This window comes from Podarcis tiliguerta, assembly GCF_965153285.1.
Source record: "Podarcis tiliguerta genome assembly, chromosome: 17".
In the NCBI taxonomy this organism is placed as follows: domain Eukaryota; kingdom Metazoa; phylum Chordata; class Lepidosauria; order Squamata; family Lacertidae; genus Podarcis; species Podarcis tiliguerta.
In genome coordinates this window covers 40571809-40589000 of record NC_139550.1, presented here as the reverse complement: position 1 = coordinate 40589000, position 17192 = coordinate 40571809, and the positions used below count along the sequence as shown (strand labels likewise).

At 46.3% G+C, this 17192-nt stretch overlaps 1 protein-coding gene across 2 annotated transcripts in view; it reads left to right on the top strand.

Annotated features, from left to right (window-relative positions):
- Positions 1 to 2287: 2287 nt before the first annotated feature.
- The window catches only part of LOC310668156 (lysozyme C, milk isozyme-like), a 36693-nt gene continuing 21788 nt past the window's right edge, over positions 2288 to 17192 (top strand). Inside the window, exons 1-2 of one of the 2 annotated variants that reach the window (XM_083421187.1) lie at positions 2288 to 3358; positions 4663 to 4818. In XM_083421187.1, the coding sequence (XP_083277313.1) occupies positions 3223 to 3358; positions 4663 to 4818 (292 nt within the window). In that variant the 5' untranslated portion in view covers positions 2288 to 3222. The remainder of the gene's footprint in view (positions 3359 to 4662; positions 4819 to 17192) is intronic. The other variant, XM_083421186.1, reaches the window with a different exon arrangement.

Below are 17192 nucleotides of genomic sequence, written 5' to 3'. Positions count from 1 at the left end.
CTATTCTTTGGAAATCTGCATTCAATTTCCTGTATCTTTCACTATCTCCCTTGCATTTTGCTTGCCTTCTCTCTCCCGCTATTTGTAAGGCCTCGTTAGACAGTCACTTTGCTTTCTTGCATTCCCTTTTCATTGGGATGGTTTTCGTTGTTTTTGTCTTGTTTTGTGTTTCAGTAGGATTGTTAATTTTTCTTGATTTTACTGCTTTGGTGTTTTTTGTTTTGGTAAACCAATTTGCAGGTTTTTAAAAATAAATTTTATTAAATAAATATAAATAAAATAACACAAGCCAAAACACAATCCATCCTGTAGATTTAAGTATCTGTCCAAAGTCACCTACTTGTTATCAGAGGCCCAGAATCCACATTCCTTTGTTAAAAAATATGAAATAAAGTCAAACCATTTTTGCAGGCAAAAAAATATTTATTTATTTTTAAAAATCAATGTGGGGGGGAGACAAGAAATTTTCCGCACCGGGTACCACCTGACCTTCCTATGCCACTGGGTCTGGGAAGGGAGCATGGATAAGGCAAATAACAGGCAGATAATATGCCTGGTCTGTTACTTGCATACAATAATAATCCTGTGTCATGGTATTGCCAGAGAATGCAGGGGAGGAGCAGAGACAGGCAGAGGGAGGGGGGCAGGAAGTGGCGACTGAGGAAAGAGGGGAAAGCCAGGAGGTGGGACACCTCACAGATGTTGAACCAGAACCACAGGAAGTTCTGGCACACAGTGAAACAATGCCTATTCCGTCTGCCAAGGAAAGGAGAGTGTTAAAGAGGAGGGGGCAGAGGCATCACGTGAAACTTTCCCGCCTTTTCTGTTGGAGAAGGAGCTGGCATAAGCCACTCCCAGAATCTGAGCCGGAGGATTCGGATGCATGATTGTAATGGGCTGCTTGTACATATGTAAAATAAAGACTGTATGTATGTATCTCTGAGTGAGCAGAAGCATTTCTTTCGAAGAGCATTCACAAGCCATCACATCCTGCATATTAGCTAGTTTACTATCTTGAGTCGGTATACCATTTTTCAACGTTAACATATCTTAGTCAGGGTGTTTCATATTAACATAATTGGGTTTTTTTTACTTTAAACATTAGAGTTTTTCTCACCAAAGCTCCTGTAGAGAAGCAGTCATGCCAAAAGTCCACAATGTGACTTTTAAGTGACCATTTCAAACCCAGGAACCACAACAGTATTCCATCTGATTGGCAGCACATCCTGTTTATCTCTTTGAGTCTCTGCACAAATTATGCTGCTCTTAACACTAGTTAGACAGAACATAAAGTGGCATCTCCTCCCAAATAATGCTCTAGATTAAATACTTCAGTTTAACTGATCTTGATTTGAAGATTCTGAAAAAAGATGAAAGGCCTCCTCTAATGAGAACAACCTGTGGGTCATCCCACGGAATACTCAGATAAATGGTGAAAGTATGCTGATAAGAGAATATGACAGCACCAGCTTGTTATTTTTAAATAGATGAAGTCAGCCGACATGGAGTGGGGAGAGCGAGAGCGAGCCCAAAATTATTACCTGAAATAGCACAATGACGAAACCCCTTCGGAAAGTCTACTGAAGAAACATCTCAAAAAACTACAGTCCTCCAAATTACAAAACTTGAGAGCTTACCATAGACTCCTAACCTATGTTCTGTTTCTTTTTAAAACAAAACAAAACCAATTTTGCTCCTGATAATTTCAAAGGCTGCTAAGGTTGCTGGAAACTACCTGTTCTTGAGATCTCTCTCTCTCTCTCTCTCTCTCTCTCTCTCTGTGTGTGTGTGTGTGTGTGTGTTTTAAGGATGTGTGGATCTGCCTGTTTTGGTTTCTCTCTTTTTGTCATTTTTCCAAGCTTGGGTTCAGTTCTTCACATTTCCATATTAGTTTGCCATTAAAAACAGCCCTCATGATAATATACACATTTTTGCAAATCAATTTCCCCTAGAGAAGAAGAAGAAGAGTTTGGATTTGATATCCCGCCTTTCACTCCCTTTTAAGGAGTCTCAAAGTGGCTAACATTCTCCTTTTCCTTCCTCCCCCACAACAAACACTCTGTGAGGTGAGTGAGGCTGAGAGACTTCAGAGAAGTGTGACTAGCCCAAGGTCACCCAGCAGCTGCATGTGGAGGAGCGGAGACGCGAACCTGGTTCCCCAGATTCTGAGACTACTGCTCTTAACCACTACACCACACTGGCCCTAACATGATGCTTTAAAAAACAAAACTAATTTATGCGTTTCTAGACACACCTTACCTTGGTATATGAATTTTGGTGCCCATTCTTTGGCTGGGAAGCTGAAATTCAGAGAAGGACGAATTTTGAAGGATGGATGTTTCAGTTTCTGTATTGTTTCAGCAACTGCAGATTTGGTAGGTTTGCCTTTAAATGAGAACTGAACTGAATTTCTCCCCTAATCCCTAGTGTATTCCTAATCTCAATTAATAATAACTTAATGACATAGTCAATCTCTTCCTATAGAGTTGGCAAAGTGGGATATAACTTGAATAAGTGAATGAATGAATCATTGATTCCAATAGGGGCTGTTTTGGCAAAGAGGATTTGATTCTTTTATTTCTCTAACTACTGAGAGAAATAAATTAAAAAATTTAAAAAATGTCCAGTAGCACCTTAGAGACCAACTAAGTTTGTTCTGGGTATACCTGAAGAAGGGTCTGGTGACTTCTGTTTCAGTGTATCTGAAGAAGTGTGCATGCACACGAAAACTACTCAGTTGGTCTCTAAGGTGCTACATTATAATTTTTAAATTCTTTTGGAAGGATTATTTTAAACTTTCTTAGATCATATAACTTTTTTGAAGACTTGATTCTTTTAAGGGAATTTTTAGGTTTTTAAGAAGAGTCTTTTTAACTATCTTTTTAAATAATTGTTTTAATTTATTTTGACTGTAAATGAGAAACATGCTTTGTCCCTAGTTCCAGGGATGTGACCACAAGGTATCAGATGCCAGAGAAGGGCTGGCTCATTTGGACATACTTTGAGAATTTTTTTTAATTTGCTCATATTAAAAAGAAAAAAAAGAAAAGAATCACAAACATCTGTGAGGGGGCCACTGAAAGTAATGATTTCAAAAGAGCTACTTGAAGTAGGACTAACAGGAACCAACTCATGATGCAATTTAACATGGATTGGGCAGCCTACAGTCCAAAGGCAGGGGCCATAAAAAGCTGAGGCTCTGGACTTGAGAGACATGCGGCAATGAAGACACTTCATCTTCTGTCATTCTGCCTGCTCATGGTAGCAAATGAGACAAGGAAGTTTGAGGATTGTGAATTGTTTTACAAGCTGAGAGATCTGGGGCTGGATGGCTTTCACGGTATTGACGTAAAACAATGTGAGTCTTGTTTGTTGGACGTACAATGTCCAGCTGCTCGGTTAGGATAAATGTACACCCAATTTGTTGTGGATCCCAACCTCCCTTTGGTTTCTCATTTCTAGATGACATGTGTAGCAATTTATATGGATTTGTTTGGGTTTTTTGTTTACAGTATTATTGTTATTATCTTTGACCATTTTAAAATAATGTAGCATATCTGAAAAATTAGAACTGACAGAGCAGGCAAGATTGAAAATAAAGAGTCTTGTGGCACCTTAAAGGCTGACACATTTATGATATAATAAATTTTTATGAACTTCATCAGTTGCAAGATTAAAGGTAAAGGTAAAGGTAAAGGGACCCCTGACCGTTAGGTCCAGTCGTGACCGACTGGGGTTGCGGAGCTCATCTTGCTTTATTGGCCAAGGCAGCCGGCGTACAGCTTCCAGGTCATGTGGCCATTAGCCGCTTCTGGCAAACCAGAGCAGCGCACGGAAACGCCTTTTACCTTCCTGCTGGAGCGATACCTATTTATCTACTTGCACTTTGACGTGCTTTTGAACTGCTAGGTTGGCAGGAGCAGGGACCGAGCAACGGGAGCTCACCCCGTCTCAGGGATTCGAACCGCAAGTCATAGGCTCTGTGGCCACCCACGTCCCCAAGATTAAAGGTAAGGTAAAGGTAAAGGTACCCCTGCCCGTACGGGCCAGTCTTGACAGACTCTAGGGTTGTGCGCCCATCTCACTTAAGAGGCCGGGGGCCAGCGCTGTCCGGAGACACTTCCGGGTCACGTGGCCAGCGTGACATCGCTGCTCTGGCGAGCCAGAGCCGCACACGGAAACGCCGTTTACCTTCCCGCTAGTAAGTGGTCCCTATTTATCTACTTGCACCCGGAGGTGCTTTCGAACTGCTAGGTTGGCAGGCGCTGGGACCGAACAACGGGAGCGCACCCCGCCGCAGGGATTCGAACCGCCGACCTTTCAATCGGCAAGCCCCAGGCGCTGAGGCTTTTACCCACAGCGCCACCCGCGTCCCGAGATTAAAGATTAAAGGTAGCACTGGATAATTCAGAATGTTTTAGGAAAATGTTAAAAGCTGTTAGAAACATTGCTATTTTAAGAATACTGAAATAGAAACAACAGCATTTCAAAACTCAGAATGTCAAAACCAAGAAAGTTTATGTCAATGTTTTGAAAGTGTTTAAACAGCAGGATTTTTGGAGAAGTTTTAAAAATGCTTTTCTGTTTCTGTGTTTGGGAACTGATTTTAGGAAAGAAAGGACACTCTGAGTCCCTGGTTTTTATACTTTGCTTCCCTACCAGATGTCTGTATGGCTGGATTCCCAGCTAATTACAACACTGAATACTACGAGACAGAAGAGGGTGTCCCACACTACGGGCTATTCCATCTGAGTGGCCAGGAATGGTGCTTTAATGAGAGGCGGCCCTCACAGAACAAATGCAACATTTCCTGTGATTGTGAGTGACCCTTTTCCCCCTGCTTGTGCCATGTACTGTATGTCTCAAGATGAATGGCTTATTTCTAAAAAGAGACAGGCCATGGATATTTCCCCAAATTTCGCAATGCAATACTCCAGCCAGTAAACTTATGCAAAAGTGCATCTATTAGGGAGAAAGCATGCACAAACAGGCATTAATGATGAGCTATGCTAAAGCGGTGTGTGTGTGTGTGTGTGTGTGTGTGTGTGCTTGGCCTGAGGAAAGTCTTGAAAGCAGGATACAGAGAGCTGGATTTGGCCTCTGGGCCCCTGGTTCCACACTTCCTACTCTAAAGCCTATACTCCAAGACAACTTGGATGTCCTGAGCACATTAACCAACAGGTGCATGATTCACCAGACTGATGCAATCCCCACTTGATAACCTGAGCAGGTTTGAAGTTGCCTGGTGCAATTGGGGGGGGGGGGGGAGAACCTAAGCAGACTTCCAGAAGGGCAGGATGCAGGTTAGAGCATGAACTGTGAAACAAATGGTAATTATGTAATGAGGCTTTATAGCCTATTATTTCATACATACATATATGGAGACCTAGGCCAGGTTCTGAGAGGGACCTTCTGCTTCAGTGCCCTGTTCCAAAAATAAAAGCACCCCACCATGCACCCCTAAAGGAATTTTTCCCCCGGCATGAAGGTAGGATCCTCCTCCCCCCGCCACCCCCGCCAGTCTCCCTTGCATTGGTAGGATGCAGTCAGGCGAGCAAACGACGGAGGAGGATGGGAAGTTATTTTGATTGATGCATCTGATCAATGCAATATGCTTAGTTAATAGTTAGCCCACGTGGCTTGCTTCTACACACGTGGCCCTCAGTGATTTTTTCAGACCTGCCTTCTCAGCTCTAGGGTTTGAAAGCTTTGCTAATATTACTGCATTTATTGCTTTTGCTGACATACACTCAAAGGAGCTTGATTAATAGTTCCAGAACGCTATGTGCTTGACCACACTTCCAACCCCCAACGCAGTTGTGTGACAGTAATTAAAAGAAGACGAGAAAAATGTGGCTAACTGACCAATTCCTTTAAATAGGGTCTATTAATGAAGTTCACACTTGACAATCAGTCTGATGCTGTCAGGGGTTCAGGAGCAGAGGCACAGGATAAGGAGGAAATGGAGAGTGAAGGGGAGGAGTCCGAAGGAAATGTCAGCGATGACAGCGATCCGAGGTCTCTGAGTCTTTCCAGTGAATCGGACGATTCACAGAAAGGAGCTCCCATGGTCAGGGCAAGGGGAGTGCCCAGGGGAACACCTCGGGAAGAAGGGGGCAGAGGGGACTCAGAGAGTAGCAGTTGGAAATCCGGGGCCACGTCCCCCCCAGAGTGCAGTAGGGGGGAGGAGTCCCAGGCATCGGGATCAGGTGGCGCGCTGCCAGCGGGAGAACATGAGGCAGGATTGACCACACCTCCGTCGGGGAGTGAGGAAACGGTCATCAGGAAAGTTAAACGCGCGCGCGCGCCAAGTTCAAATGTACAGGAGGGAGGCACAGTTGGCAGCCCGGGAAGAGAGCCAGGTCCTAAAGCCCGCCGAAGGGAGCGGGAGGAGTCAGGGGGGTCATCGTCAGCTTCAGAAGAATCCAGGGAGACAGGGGCCCCGGAGGGCAGCAGGACCCAGAGGAGAAAGAAGAGGTGGAGTAAAGCTAGAGTCTTCAACTGGTGCACAGGGGGCGGAGACTCAGATGGAGCTTCGCCGGTCTAAAGCCTAGACGTAGAGCTGGAGCGCTGCGGAGTGGAAATGGATACTGTACTTCAATAAAGACTTTTGTACATAAATGCCAGCCAGCGTTGGTCCTCTGTGAGCTGGGACCAGGAGCCAGCCCTGACAGATGCTTTTGCAGAAAAATATTCCTAGACACAAGACTTTTATTTTTTATTTTTTAAGCCCTTTCAGTCTCCCATCTCAAGGCTAAGTACAGCAAACTGTACATTCCCACCCCTCTCCCCAAGGCTGGTGACAAAGCTTATAAAACCATGCTTTTGTGTGTTGGCATTTGTTTTATGTTATTTTTAATGACCAAGTATTTAGAGTGGTACCTCGGGTTACATACGCTTCAGGTTACATATGCGTGAGGTTACAGACTCCGCTAACCCAGAAATAGTACCTCAGGTTAAGAACTTTGCTTCAGGTTGAGAACAGAAATTGTGCTCCGGGGGTGCGGCGGCAGCGGGAGGCCCCATTAGCTAAAGTGGTGCTTCAGGTTAAGAACAGTTTCAGGTTAAGAATGGACCTCTGGAACGAATTAAGTACTTAACCCGAGGTACCACTGTATACAGATTCTCAGAGTGGCCTCCAAGTAATTAAAATTGCGCACAAAAAATGTGTGTGTGTGTCTGCAGCGCTTTCAGTGATACAGAGAAAATGTCTTCTGGAGAAAACGTTGCAGTAATTTTGAGGATGAAATTTATTACCAACCTTCGCAGAAATTGCTCACGTGCTAGCCTCCATTCTCAGGATGGGGTTACCGTACTAAAATAATCTTATCCGTGTAACATAAAATGAATGTGCCTCATTTCCTCTGTCATGGGTCAGTGGGGATTTAGCTTCACTTAACAGCATAACACTTAACAACTCGATGACATAACATCAAGCCACACTTGGATTATTTACTTCTGTGTGCTTGTTTATCTGTGTCTCCCTTGCATCAATTAGAAACTATTCTCTCACCTTTCCTTTCATATGTATGCTACTGATTACTTCTGCCATTTTAATTTTAGAGAAAGTGTTTAATTTAAAATGGATCAGTACTATAGAATGGTGGTAGACATTGAAGACAAGTAAATATTTTAGGGAGGGTGGTCCCAGAGCTCTGGCTGCATCCCAGAGCCCTAGTGCCACAATCACGAAGACGATAAAATGGACAGACTTTGGTACTCTTTTGTCCCCCCCCCCATGTCTTTCTCTCTATCTGAGCTGGCTCCCTGCCTGTTATGTTACATGCGGGTGGGGTTCCTCTCTGTGTAAAGTCTTCAAGCTGGCCCTGCATGCACCTGACAAATCTGCCCCATTGTCAAAATTTATCTTTCCCCCCACCTCCAGTCTCCGTTGTTGTGTGTCCTGGCTGAGGGGGAAAACAGGAGACGGGTGGCCATCGGTCAGGGATGGTCTAGTTGAGATTCCTGCATTGCCCCTAGATGACACTCAGGGATCCCTTCCAACCCTACAATTCTCTGGTGCAGGTTTGTGCAGAGTTTTAGGTACAAGTTGGACGCAAGGGGTGCAAAGGATAGCAGCCCATCTTATGCACCATTGGCTTGGGAATAAGTCCCACTGATCATGATGAGACTCACAGGCGAGTAGATTGCTGCTGTGCAGTCCGGTTTTTTAAATAAATGTTTTCCTTTTCAGATAATACAGAGCATGGTGAAATCACAATAAATAAACCTCCTCTTCAGTTGTTTCAAGCACTACTACATGTTCCACATAATATCTGTACTGCATTGTTTAGCGTGGCAGCACCTGCACTTTGGAATTCCCCGCCTATTGCAATAAAGCACATGCCTTTGCTAGACTCTTTTCGGGCAACTGCTAAAAGCATTCTCCTTTAGGCAAGCATACCTAGATGCTTAGGAAGTTGAAGTAATTTTAATCTTAATGTTTTGTAGGATTGTTAATTTTTCTTGATTTTACTGCTTTGGTGGTTTTTTTTTTTTTTTGTTTTGGTAAACCACTTTGCAGGTTCTTTAAAAATAAATTTTATTAAATAAATAAACAATAAATATAAATAAAATAACACACATCCAAAACACAATCCAAGCTGTATATTTAAGGATCTGTCCACAGTTGCCTACTTGTTATCAGAAGCCCAGAATCCTAATCCTAATCCTAATAATAATAATAATAATAATAATAATAATAATAATAATAATAAATTATTTGTACCCCACCCATCTGCCTGGGTTTCCCTAGCCACTCTGGGCGGCTTCCAACAAAGATTAAAAATACATTAAAGTGTCACACATTAAAAACTTCCCTAAACAGGGCTGCCTTCAGATGTCTTCTAAATGTCTGGTAGTTGTTTATCTCTTTGACATCTGATGGGAGGGTGTTCCACAGGGCGGGTGCCACTACCGAGAAGGCCCTCTGCCTGGTTCCCTTCTTGCAGTGAAGGGAACCGCCAGAAGGCTCTAGGCACTGACGCTCCTCAGAAGGCTTCACTTCTTGCAGTGAGGGAACCGCCAGAAGGCTCTCGGCACTGTACCTGTGTCCAGGCAGAACAATGGGGGTGGAGACGCTCCTTCAGGTATACTGGACTGAGGGCTTTAGAGGGCAGCACCAACACTTTGAATTGTGCTTGGAAACATACTGGGAGCCAGTGTAGGTCTTTCAGGATCGGTGTTATATGATCTTGGCACCCGCTCCCAGTCACCAGTCTAGCTGCCGCATTTTTTTGTCCCCCCCCCCCAAAAAATTATTGCTTTTCCAAAAAAATTAAACAAACAAACAAACATACCATATTTTTTGCTCTGTAGGACGCACGTTTTCCCCTCCAAAAATTAAGGGGAAATGTGTGTGCATCCTATGGAGCGAATGCAGGCTCCTTGGCTTCAGCGATAGCAATGTGAAGCCTCCAAAGCGCAGAGGGAGCGCTCCTTCCACGCTCTGGAGGCTACGCGTTGCTTTCGCTGAAGCCTGGAAAGCAAGAGGGGTTGGTGCACACCGACCCCTCTCGCTCTCCAGGCTTCAGGGATAGCCGCCTGAAGCCTTTGGAGCGCAGCGGGAGAGCAAGACTCTCCCGGCTTCAGCAGAGAGGGAGAGCTGCTCAGCACCCCTTCAGCGAAGCGGGAGGAGAAATAGAAGGGGCTCCATTTCTCCTGCCTCTTCACTGAAGGGGCGCTGAGCAGAGAGGGGGAGAATTTTTTTTTCTTGTTCTCCCCCTCTAAAACAAGGTGCGTCCTATGGTCGGGTGCGTCCTATAGAGCGAAAAATACGGTAAATCTCAACTGTATTTTAACCAATCTTAGTAACATTGTTAAGTGACTTCCTCGAATCCCCCTAGTTGAATTTCAGTGTATATTATTTTAACAGCTTTCCAAAACCAATTTTCTCATATAATTAACTTAACATCTTTCTTTCTTTCTATTTTAGCTTTAAACATATTAATTCCTAACATTACATATTTAAATCCTAAGCCTATCTAATATTTGCAAGCTTTTCCAATTAAGTTATCTTAGCATATTTAACAAAATAGTCTTTGAATTTCATCCATTCCTCCTGGTACTCTTCCAGTCAGGTTGGCTAGCTCCGAAAAAACCATCATCTTCATCTGCCATTCCTCCACTGTTGGGACTTCTTGTGTTTTCCAATTCTTAGCTAACAAAATTCTTGCTGCAGATGTAGCATACAAAAACAATTTAACATCTTTCTTGGGCAATTCCAGACCTGTTATTCCAAGAAGAAAGGTGTCTGGTTTTTTAATAAATGTATATTTCAACATTTTTTTCAGTTCATTATAAATCTTCTCTCAGAAGTCTTTCACCTTGGGGCAGGTCCACCACATGTGATAAAAAGTACCTTCTTTTTCTTTACATTTCCAACATAAATTATCACTGTTGTGGTAAATTTTTGCTAATTTTACAGGGGTTAAGTACCATCTATACATCATTTTAATAATATTTTCCTTTAACACTGTACATGCAGTGAACCTTGACCCCTTTCTTCCACAATCTTTCCCAGTCTTCAAACATTATGTTGTGTCCCACATCTCTTGCCCAGTCTATCATCACAGATTTAACTTGTTCATCCTTTGTATGCCATTCCAACAATAAATTACACATTTTGGACAAATTTTTAACTTTAGAGTCCAACAATTCCTGTTTCCAATTTAGTTTTTTATGAAGCAAAACCATTTTTCTTATCTAATTTATACAATTCATTGATCTGGTGATAATGTAACTGTAATGGTTCTAGGGGTTGCTCAGGATTGCCTGAGTGAACCTTTTCTGTCCGGACAGCCACTTTTTTTTTTTTTTAAGTAATATTTATTGGAAGTTTAAAGTTACAAGAAAAAAAGAAGAAAGAAAAACAAGAAAAGCGAAAAAACAGAATTAAAAATACAAATCAATAAAAGGAAAATAAAAAAATACCAAACATACAATACACCAAAAATCAAAAACAAGAACAAAAGAATAAAGTTTAAAACAAATCCAATATTTCCATATCCTTATCTTCATTAACTTATTTCCTCGACCTCCTCACACCTCCCTCTTTTGTATTCTAATTATTAATTATCTCAGCAAATCCTTTCCATCTTTCACTATATTCTGTCCTTTAATTGTCTTAATTTATTTTGACCTTATCTTACCATAAAAAGAAAAAACCCTAGAATTTATTTTCAACTTATCAAAATTATTTACACATAACTCCTTATAACATTTCTACTAAAGCCTAATAGTTTCATTCCAAGATTTTCCTAACATACATTAATTTTACAAAACTTCTCTAAATGAATTTTTAAAATTTCTGCCAAACTTCATCCACCGTCTCTTCTTCCTGGTCCCGAGTTCTGTCAGTCCTTTCTGTCTGTTCCATCTAGTCCATCAACCAGGTGATCTTATGTCCGAGGCTCTTAACTCTTTTCCATGGAGATCTTCTTCACTCTTAACTCTTTTCTTGAGATCTTCTTCATAATTGTACCTACACTTTACTTTGTCTTCTGCTGGTCTTATTCTTAATTTCCTTCCTTTGTCTCTGAAGGGTAGATCTCGGGGAAGCAACTTAAGAATGTCTTTACCCTGTCTTGGCCGGTCAGCCCGTTCACCATGGTTAGCACTAAAATCCAAAAAATATACCAGAGCATACTTCAATGCCCCTCCAAAATTAAGGGCCTTGACCACTCCAGTCTCCTCCTGGCCCAAAACCATGTCCCAAAGGTCAAAACATCCCTGCATAGGAGGATCTGACCAACTTGCCATCTCCAGTCCCGACCGGACTCCTAAACTTTCCAGAGTTTAGCTTGTAATATCTTTGCTTCAAACTATTTACAAAAGCGGAAAGGCGGACTTCCTGTTTAGACCTTCCCGCTCCGGTGCCAAATTACGAAATTTAATAATCCAATTTTCCATTCTACTCACGGGTACTTGTTTAGAGTCCAATTTGTCCACAGGAAAAAAGTTAATGCTCTCCGACAACAGCAATGCGGCTTCACTCTGTAAAAAGAGCAATCGATTCGAAGCACCGCGCTGCTCACCCCACGTCGCTCCGGATCCCCGAAGTTGGGTTTCCCCGCGAGTAGGGGAGGCGCAAAAGGTGCCAGCCGAATCCCAGGTCCACAGGCTTCTCCCGCCTGTGGTTTGGATGGGTCTCCGCCTCACCGTGGCGGTCCAGACCCTAATTTTCACGGATCGGGTTCCTCCAGATCAGAGGAAGCCCGCCATTGCCGGTGGCACTAACCCGGAAGTCTGTCTGGACAGCCACTCATCCGTGGCTGTCTCAATCGCTGGCAGAATCCGTCAGTGGGTGTTTCTTAAACTTCTTCCAGCAAAGAAGCTCTTTGACGCCTAGTCTTCTCCTACTCTCTCTACGAGAAAGCCTTCTGCCCAAGGAGGGCGTAGGCAGCGGAGGACCTCTACTCTCCCCGCTGGTCCCCGGCAAGGAGTCATGGGACCGCCTCGCTGCTTCCCCCATCTGCCCCCCTTCTCCACTGGTGTTACGCTAATTCTCTTCCCCAGAAGATGGGCTGCCTCTCCCAATCCTGGGACGCTCTCCGGCTCTCCGGAATCCCTCTGGATTTTGCTCTCTCCCTCCAGCACTGATGGCAGTTCCCTGACATCCACCTCCTCCTCAGGACCCACCCCCACCCCTGGCACGATTTTCCGGTACAACCTCCTCTCTCTCCTCGGTCAACGATGCGGGGAATCCCCTGAAGGAACTGTCATCATCTTCTGAGGATTCAAAACCAGCCTCCCATCCGCTCGGACTTCTCCCCGCTGGTTGAACCTCCCAGTCTGATCCTTCTCCCTCAGACACCTCCCCTCCCTCCTCTTCGGAGGCAGGGACACCCACAAAGTCCCCTTCGTCGTCTGTGGGTCCAAATTCTTCCTCCCAGAATCTAGCTGGGAACAAACCGTGGAATTCTTCCACCAGATACCCGTCAGTGATTGATTCAGCCGGGACCCAAGTGTTTTCAGACCTAGGTCCCTCCTCCCAGGCTACCAAGTACTCTACCTGGCGACCTCGCCACCTTGAATCGAGTATTTCCATGGCTTCGTTACAGTGTTCCCTCTCCTCTACCCGCGGGTGGGTGGTAACCCCTCCCTCCCGTCCCGGGAATTCCTGCCCCTCCCTGTAAGGTGAAAGTAGGGACCTATGGAACACCGGATGTATGTCATGCTGTCAGACAACTTGAGTTTAAATGCCATGGGGTTAACCTGCTGTATTACCTCAAACGGCCCCAGCCACCTAGGCTGCAACTTCTTGCACCCTCCCTTTAGGGGTAATCCTTGGGACGACAACCACACCCTGTCCCCCACCCATATGGCCTCCCCCTCCCGACGGTGCCTGTCTGCCTGCCTCTTGTAGTCTTCCTTGGCCCGCTCCAAGTTCAGCCTGAATTGCTGGTGTAAGGCCTCCATTTCCTCCACAAATTGCTCAGCCGCAGGTACACTCCATCCTTCCTCCCCCCGCCCCGGGAAGGCCCTAGGCTGACACCCGTAATTGGCCATGAAAGGGCTAATTCCCGTGGACACGTGTTCAGCGTTATTGTACGCAAATTCAGCCAAAGCTAATTTCTCTACCCAATCATTCTGCCTCTCGCTGACATAGCAGCGTAGGTACTGCTGGAGTATGCCGTTCGCTCTTTCGGCTTGTCCGTTGGTTTCTGGATGCCTCGCCGTCGAGAAGCTCACCTCGACCTGTAGCAAGCTCATGAGTCTCCGCCAGAACCGGGAAGTAAATTGTTTCCCGCGATCTGAGATTACCCTCAATGGAGCCCCATGCAGTCTAAAAATGTGATCCACAAACAGCCTGGCTGTCTCCTCTGATCTGTGAGCAAGCTATGAAATGGCACATTTTAGTCAGTAGATTGACCACTATCATGACCGCTGTCTTTCCCCTTGACTTGGGCAGATCTGTCATAAAATCAATGGACACCACCTCCCAGGGCCTTTCCGGTGTAGGTAAGGGTTCCAGTAGCCCCGCAGGGGCAGCCCTTTCCCCCTTTGCCCTCTGGCATCAGTCGCACCCTCATACATATTCTCTTACGTCTTCCCTCACCTTTGGCAACCAGAACTGCCTGGTGACAAGTAGCATGGTCTTGTGCTGTCCAAAGTGCCCAGCTGTTGGGTTGTCATGGAGTTGTCTAAGTACCTTCCCCCTCAAAGTACAGTAGTCCTTCCTTTTCCTCAAACCCTCCATTGACTTCCTTTCCGTCCCGGAGTTCCCTGATTTTTTCTGAGCAAACTCATCGTCTCTGGTGAGCCCTGCCAGTTCTCGTTTCCCAACCAATGCTCCCCCCCACACCCACCGGTCCTCAGGGAACACGTGCCTCGTCTCTGGTGGCCCCTCTCCTTCCATGTACTCCAGTTTCCGGGAGAGAGCATCTGCCCTTACGTTTTCCTCTCCCGGCACGTATCGGATCTCGAAGAAAAACTTGGCGAACTCCTGAGACCATCTGACCTGTCTCTGGTTGAGCACTCACGCGGTCCGCCAGTATTCCAAGTTCTTGTGGTCAGTTCGGACCTGGATCTTGTGCCCCTATCAATAGATGTCTCCATTGCTGAAATGCCGTATAGATCGCAAGCAGTTCTCGGTCATACACCGTGTAGTTTTGCTCCGACTTGCTCAGCTTCCTAGAGAAAAAGGCACACGGCATCCAGTTCTGCTTGGCCCCGGGCTGCAAAAGGACCGCTCCGATCGCGCGGTCGGACGCGTCCGTCTCCAGTCTCATGGGCTTCTCCAGATCCACGTGCAGGAGCTGCTCTTCCGAGGTGAACACCTTCTTTGTTTTTCAAAGGATTGCTGCACATCCTTTGTCCACACGAACTTCTTTTTGCTACTAAGACAATCCGTTATGGGCGCTGTCCGAGCGAAGTTCTTTATGAACTTCCTGTAGAAGTTGCTGAAGCCTAGGAACCTCTGCACATCCTTTCTGTTTTTGGGGGCTTTCCATTCCAGCACTGCCTTCACCTTGCCTGGATCCATGGCTAGTCCTTTGTCTGACAACCTGTACCCCAAGAACTCGACCTCCCTGCCGTGGAATTGGCATTTTTCCAGCTTGACCCACAACTGATGCTTCTTCAATCTCTGTAGCACCTCTCTGATGTCTCTGACATGTTGCTTTTCATTGTCCGAATAGATTAAGACGTCATCCAGAAAGGCTACGCAATTCTTGTACAGCAGGGGCCCCAACACATGGGGCATGAATGCTTGAAAGCAGGCGGACCCCGATTGTAATCAAAAGCCCCCAGGGGGGTGAACATGGTTGTTTTCCATTCACCCCCCTCCCTTATCCTAATCAGATTGTATGCTCCCCTGAGGTCCAGCTTGGTAAAAATCTTCCCCTGCCTCACACGTGTCAAAATATCGTCAATCCTGGGCATTGGGAAAGTCACGGGTTCTGACACCAGGTTTAGGGCCCTGTAATCCACGACTCATCTGGGCTGATTAGTCTCATTTTGTCCACAAAGAACACTGGACTGCCTCCCACCGCCTTTGATTCCCTTATGAAACCTCTCTTCAGGTTCTTGTCAATAAACTGCCGCAACTCCTGCGTCGGACATGGCATACAGCTTACCCACCGGTAACTGAGCCCCTGGAAGCAGGTTGATTTGGCAGTCCAATGGCCTGTGGGGGGGGGGTAGTCTGTCTGCCTCCCTCTCGCTGAAGACCTCCTTCAAATCAGCATATTGTGTTGGCACCTCCCTCTTTTGCCCCAGGGCCACCCCAGCCACCCTGGCCACAGTCCTTGGTTCCTTCCCTCCCAGACAGTGTTCTAAGCAGTAAGCTGACCCAAAGGTGACCGACCGCTGATGCCATGACACCACTGGGTCATGTATTGCCAGCCAGCTCATACCCAGTATTATCGGGGGTCCTGCCAGCGTGGCCACGTGAAAGGCAATGGTTTCCGTGTGTCTGGAGACACTCGTTCGCATTGGCGGTGTCTGGTGTGTCACTTCCCCTCCCAGGAGTTCCCTGCCATCGATGGTGGTCACCTGCAAGGGAAAATCTAGTGGCAACAGGTGGAGCTGGTGCTCCAGAGCGAAGTCTCTGCTGAATAAATTACATGAGCTGCCAGAATCTAGCAGCCCCTCCACTTTGACGGGGTGCCCATTTGGGAGTTCTAGCACCACCTCTATGGCTATAGCTGCCTTGGGGGGGTCAGGCTGGGGCACTTCTATTGGTTGCTGGTCTGGCTGCTGCCCCTGCTGGTTGGCAGCCAGGCGTTGTCGTTTCCCTGCACCTGCTCTTCCCCCCCCTTATCGTCGTGGCCTGCAGCCCCCATCATGCCTTGCCAGGCTTTTCGTTGAGGGCAGACCTTTGTAAAATGTCCCGGCCTCTGACAGAGGAAACACTTCTTGGCAGTTTTCCACTCCTTCCCCTCCCTTTTCCAACCTTCCCCAGCGTTTGAAACTTCGCGCGCGCGCGCGCTCCATCAATTTCCATCGGCTCCGCCACCTGGGAAGGCTCCCTCGGCATCTCCGGAATGCGGTTGTCATGGAAACGCCCTTATCTCCCGCTTTTCCTGAGCCCGCGCTTCCTGGCGTACACCAATCGCAAGCACAGCCTTTGTGAGTTCATCCATCGACCGCGGGCGGGGCGCTCGGGACAACTCGTCTTTCACTCCGGGGGCCAGACCCGCTTCAAACAACATTTGTACTGGTTCAGGGTCCAGATCCCACCCGAGCTTGTGGACTAACATCGCAAAACGCGACCAGTAGTTTCTGACAGTCAGGCTCCCCTGCTTGCACCCCATCAGCTCCCTCCGTGTCACGCTTTGCTCAATCTCACTGGAGAACATCGCGTCCATCGCGAGGTAGAATTTCTTAAGATCTTTCAAAGCGTCATTCCCCGATGCCATCAAGGGCCTGATCCATTCGGGCGCCCCATCCTGCAGATGTCCAATAATGGACGGGGAGAGCCACCCTCTCCCCGTCATCCGCAAAGTCGTTTTTCTGCAATTCGAAAGTGTACTGAATTTCCATCCGGAAGGCATTGTAGTCTTGGGGCGTTCCACCAAACTTGTGTACCAGCCCCGGGACCTTCCTCCCTATCGGGGTGGCTCTAACCTGTGCATCTCCTCCAGCCGCGCAGACAGGGTAGCGACATGCGCCTCCAGGTCTCGGTTCTTCTCGACCAGACCTCGCACCATGGCTTTTTGCTCTGTCTCTCCGGCCGAGCCCGTTTGGCT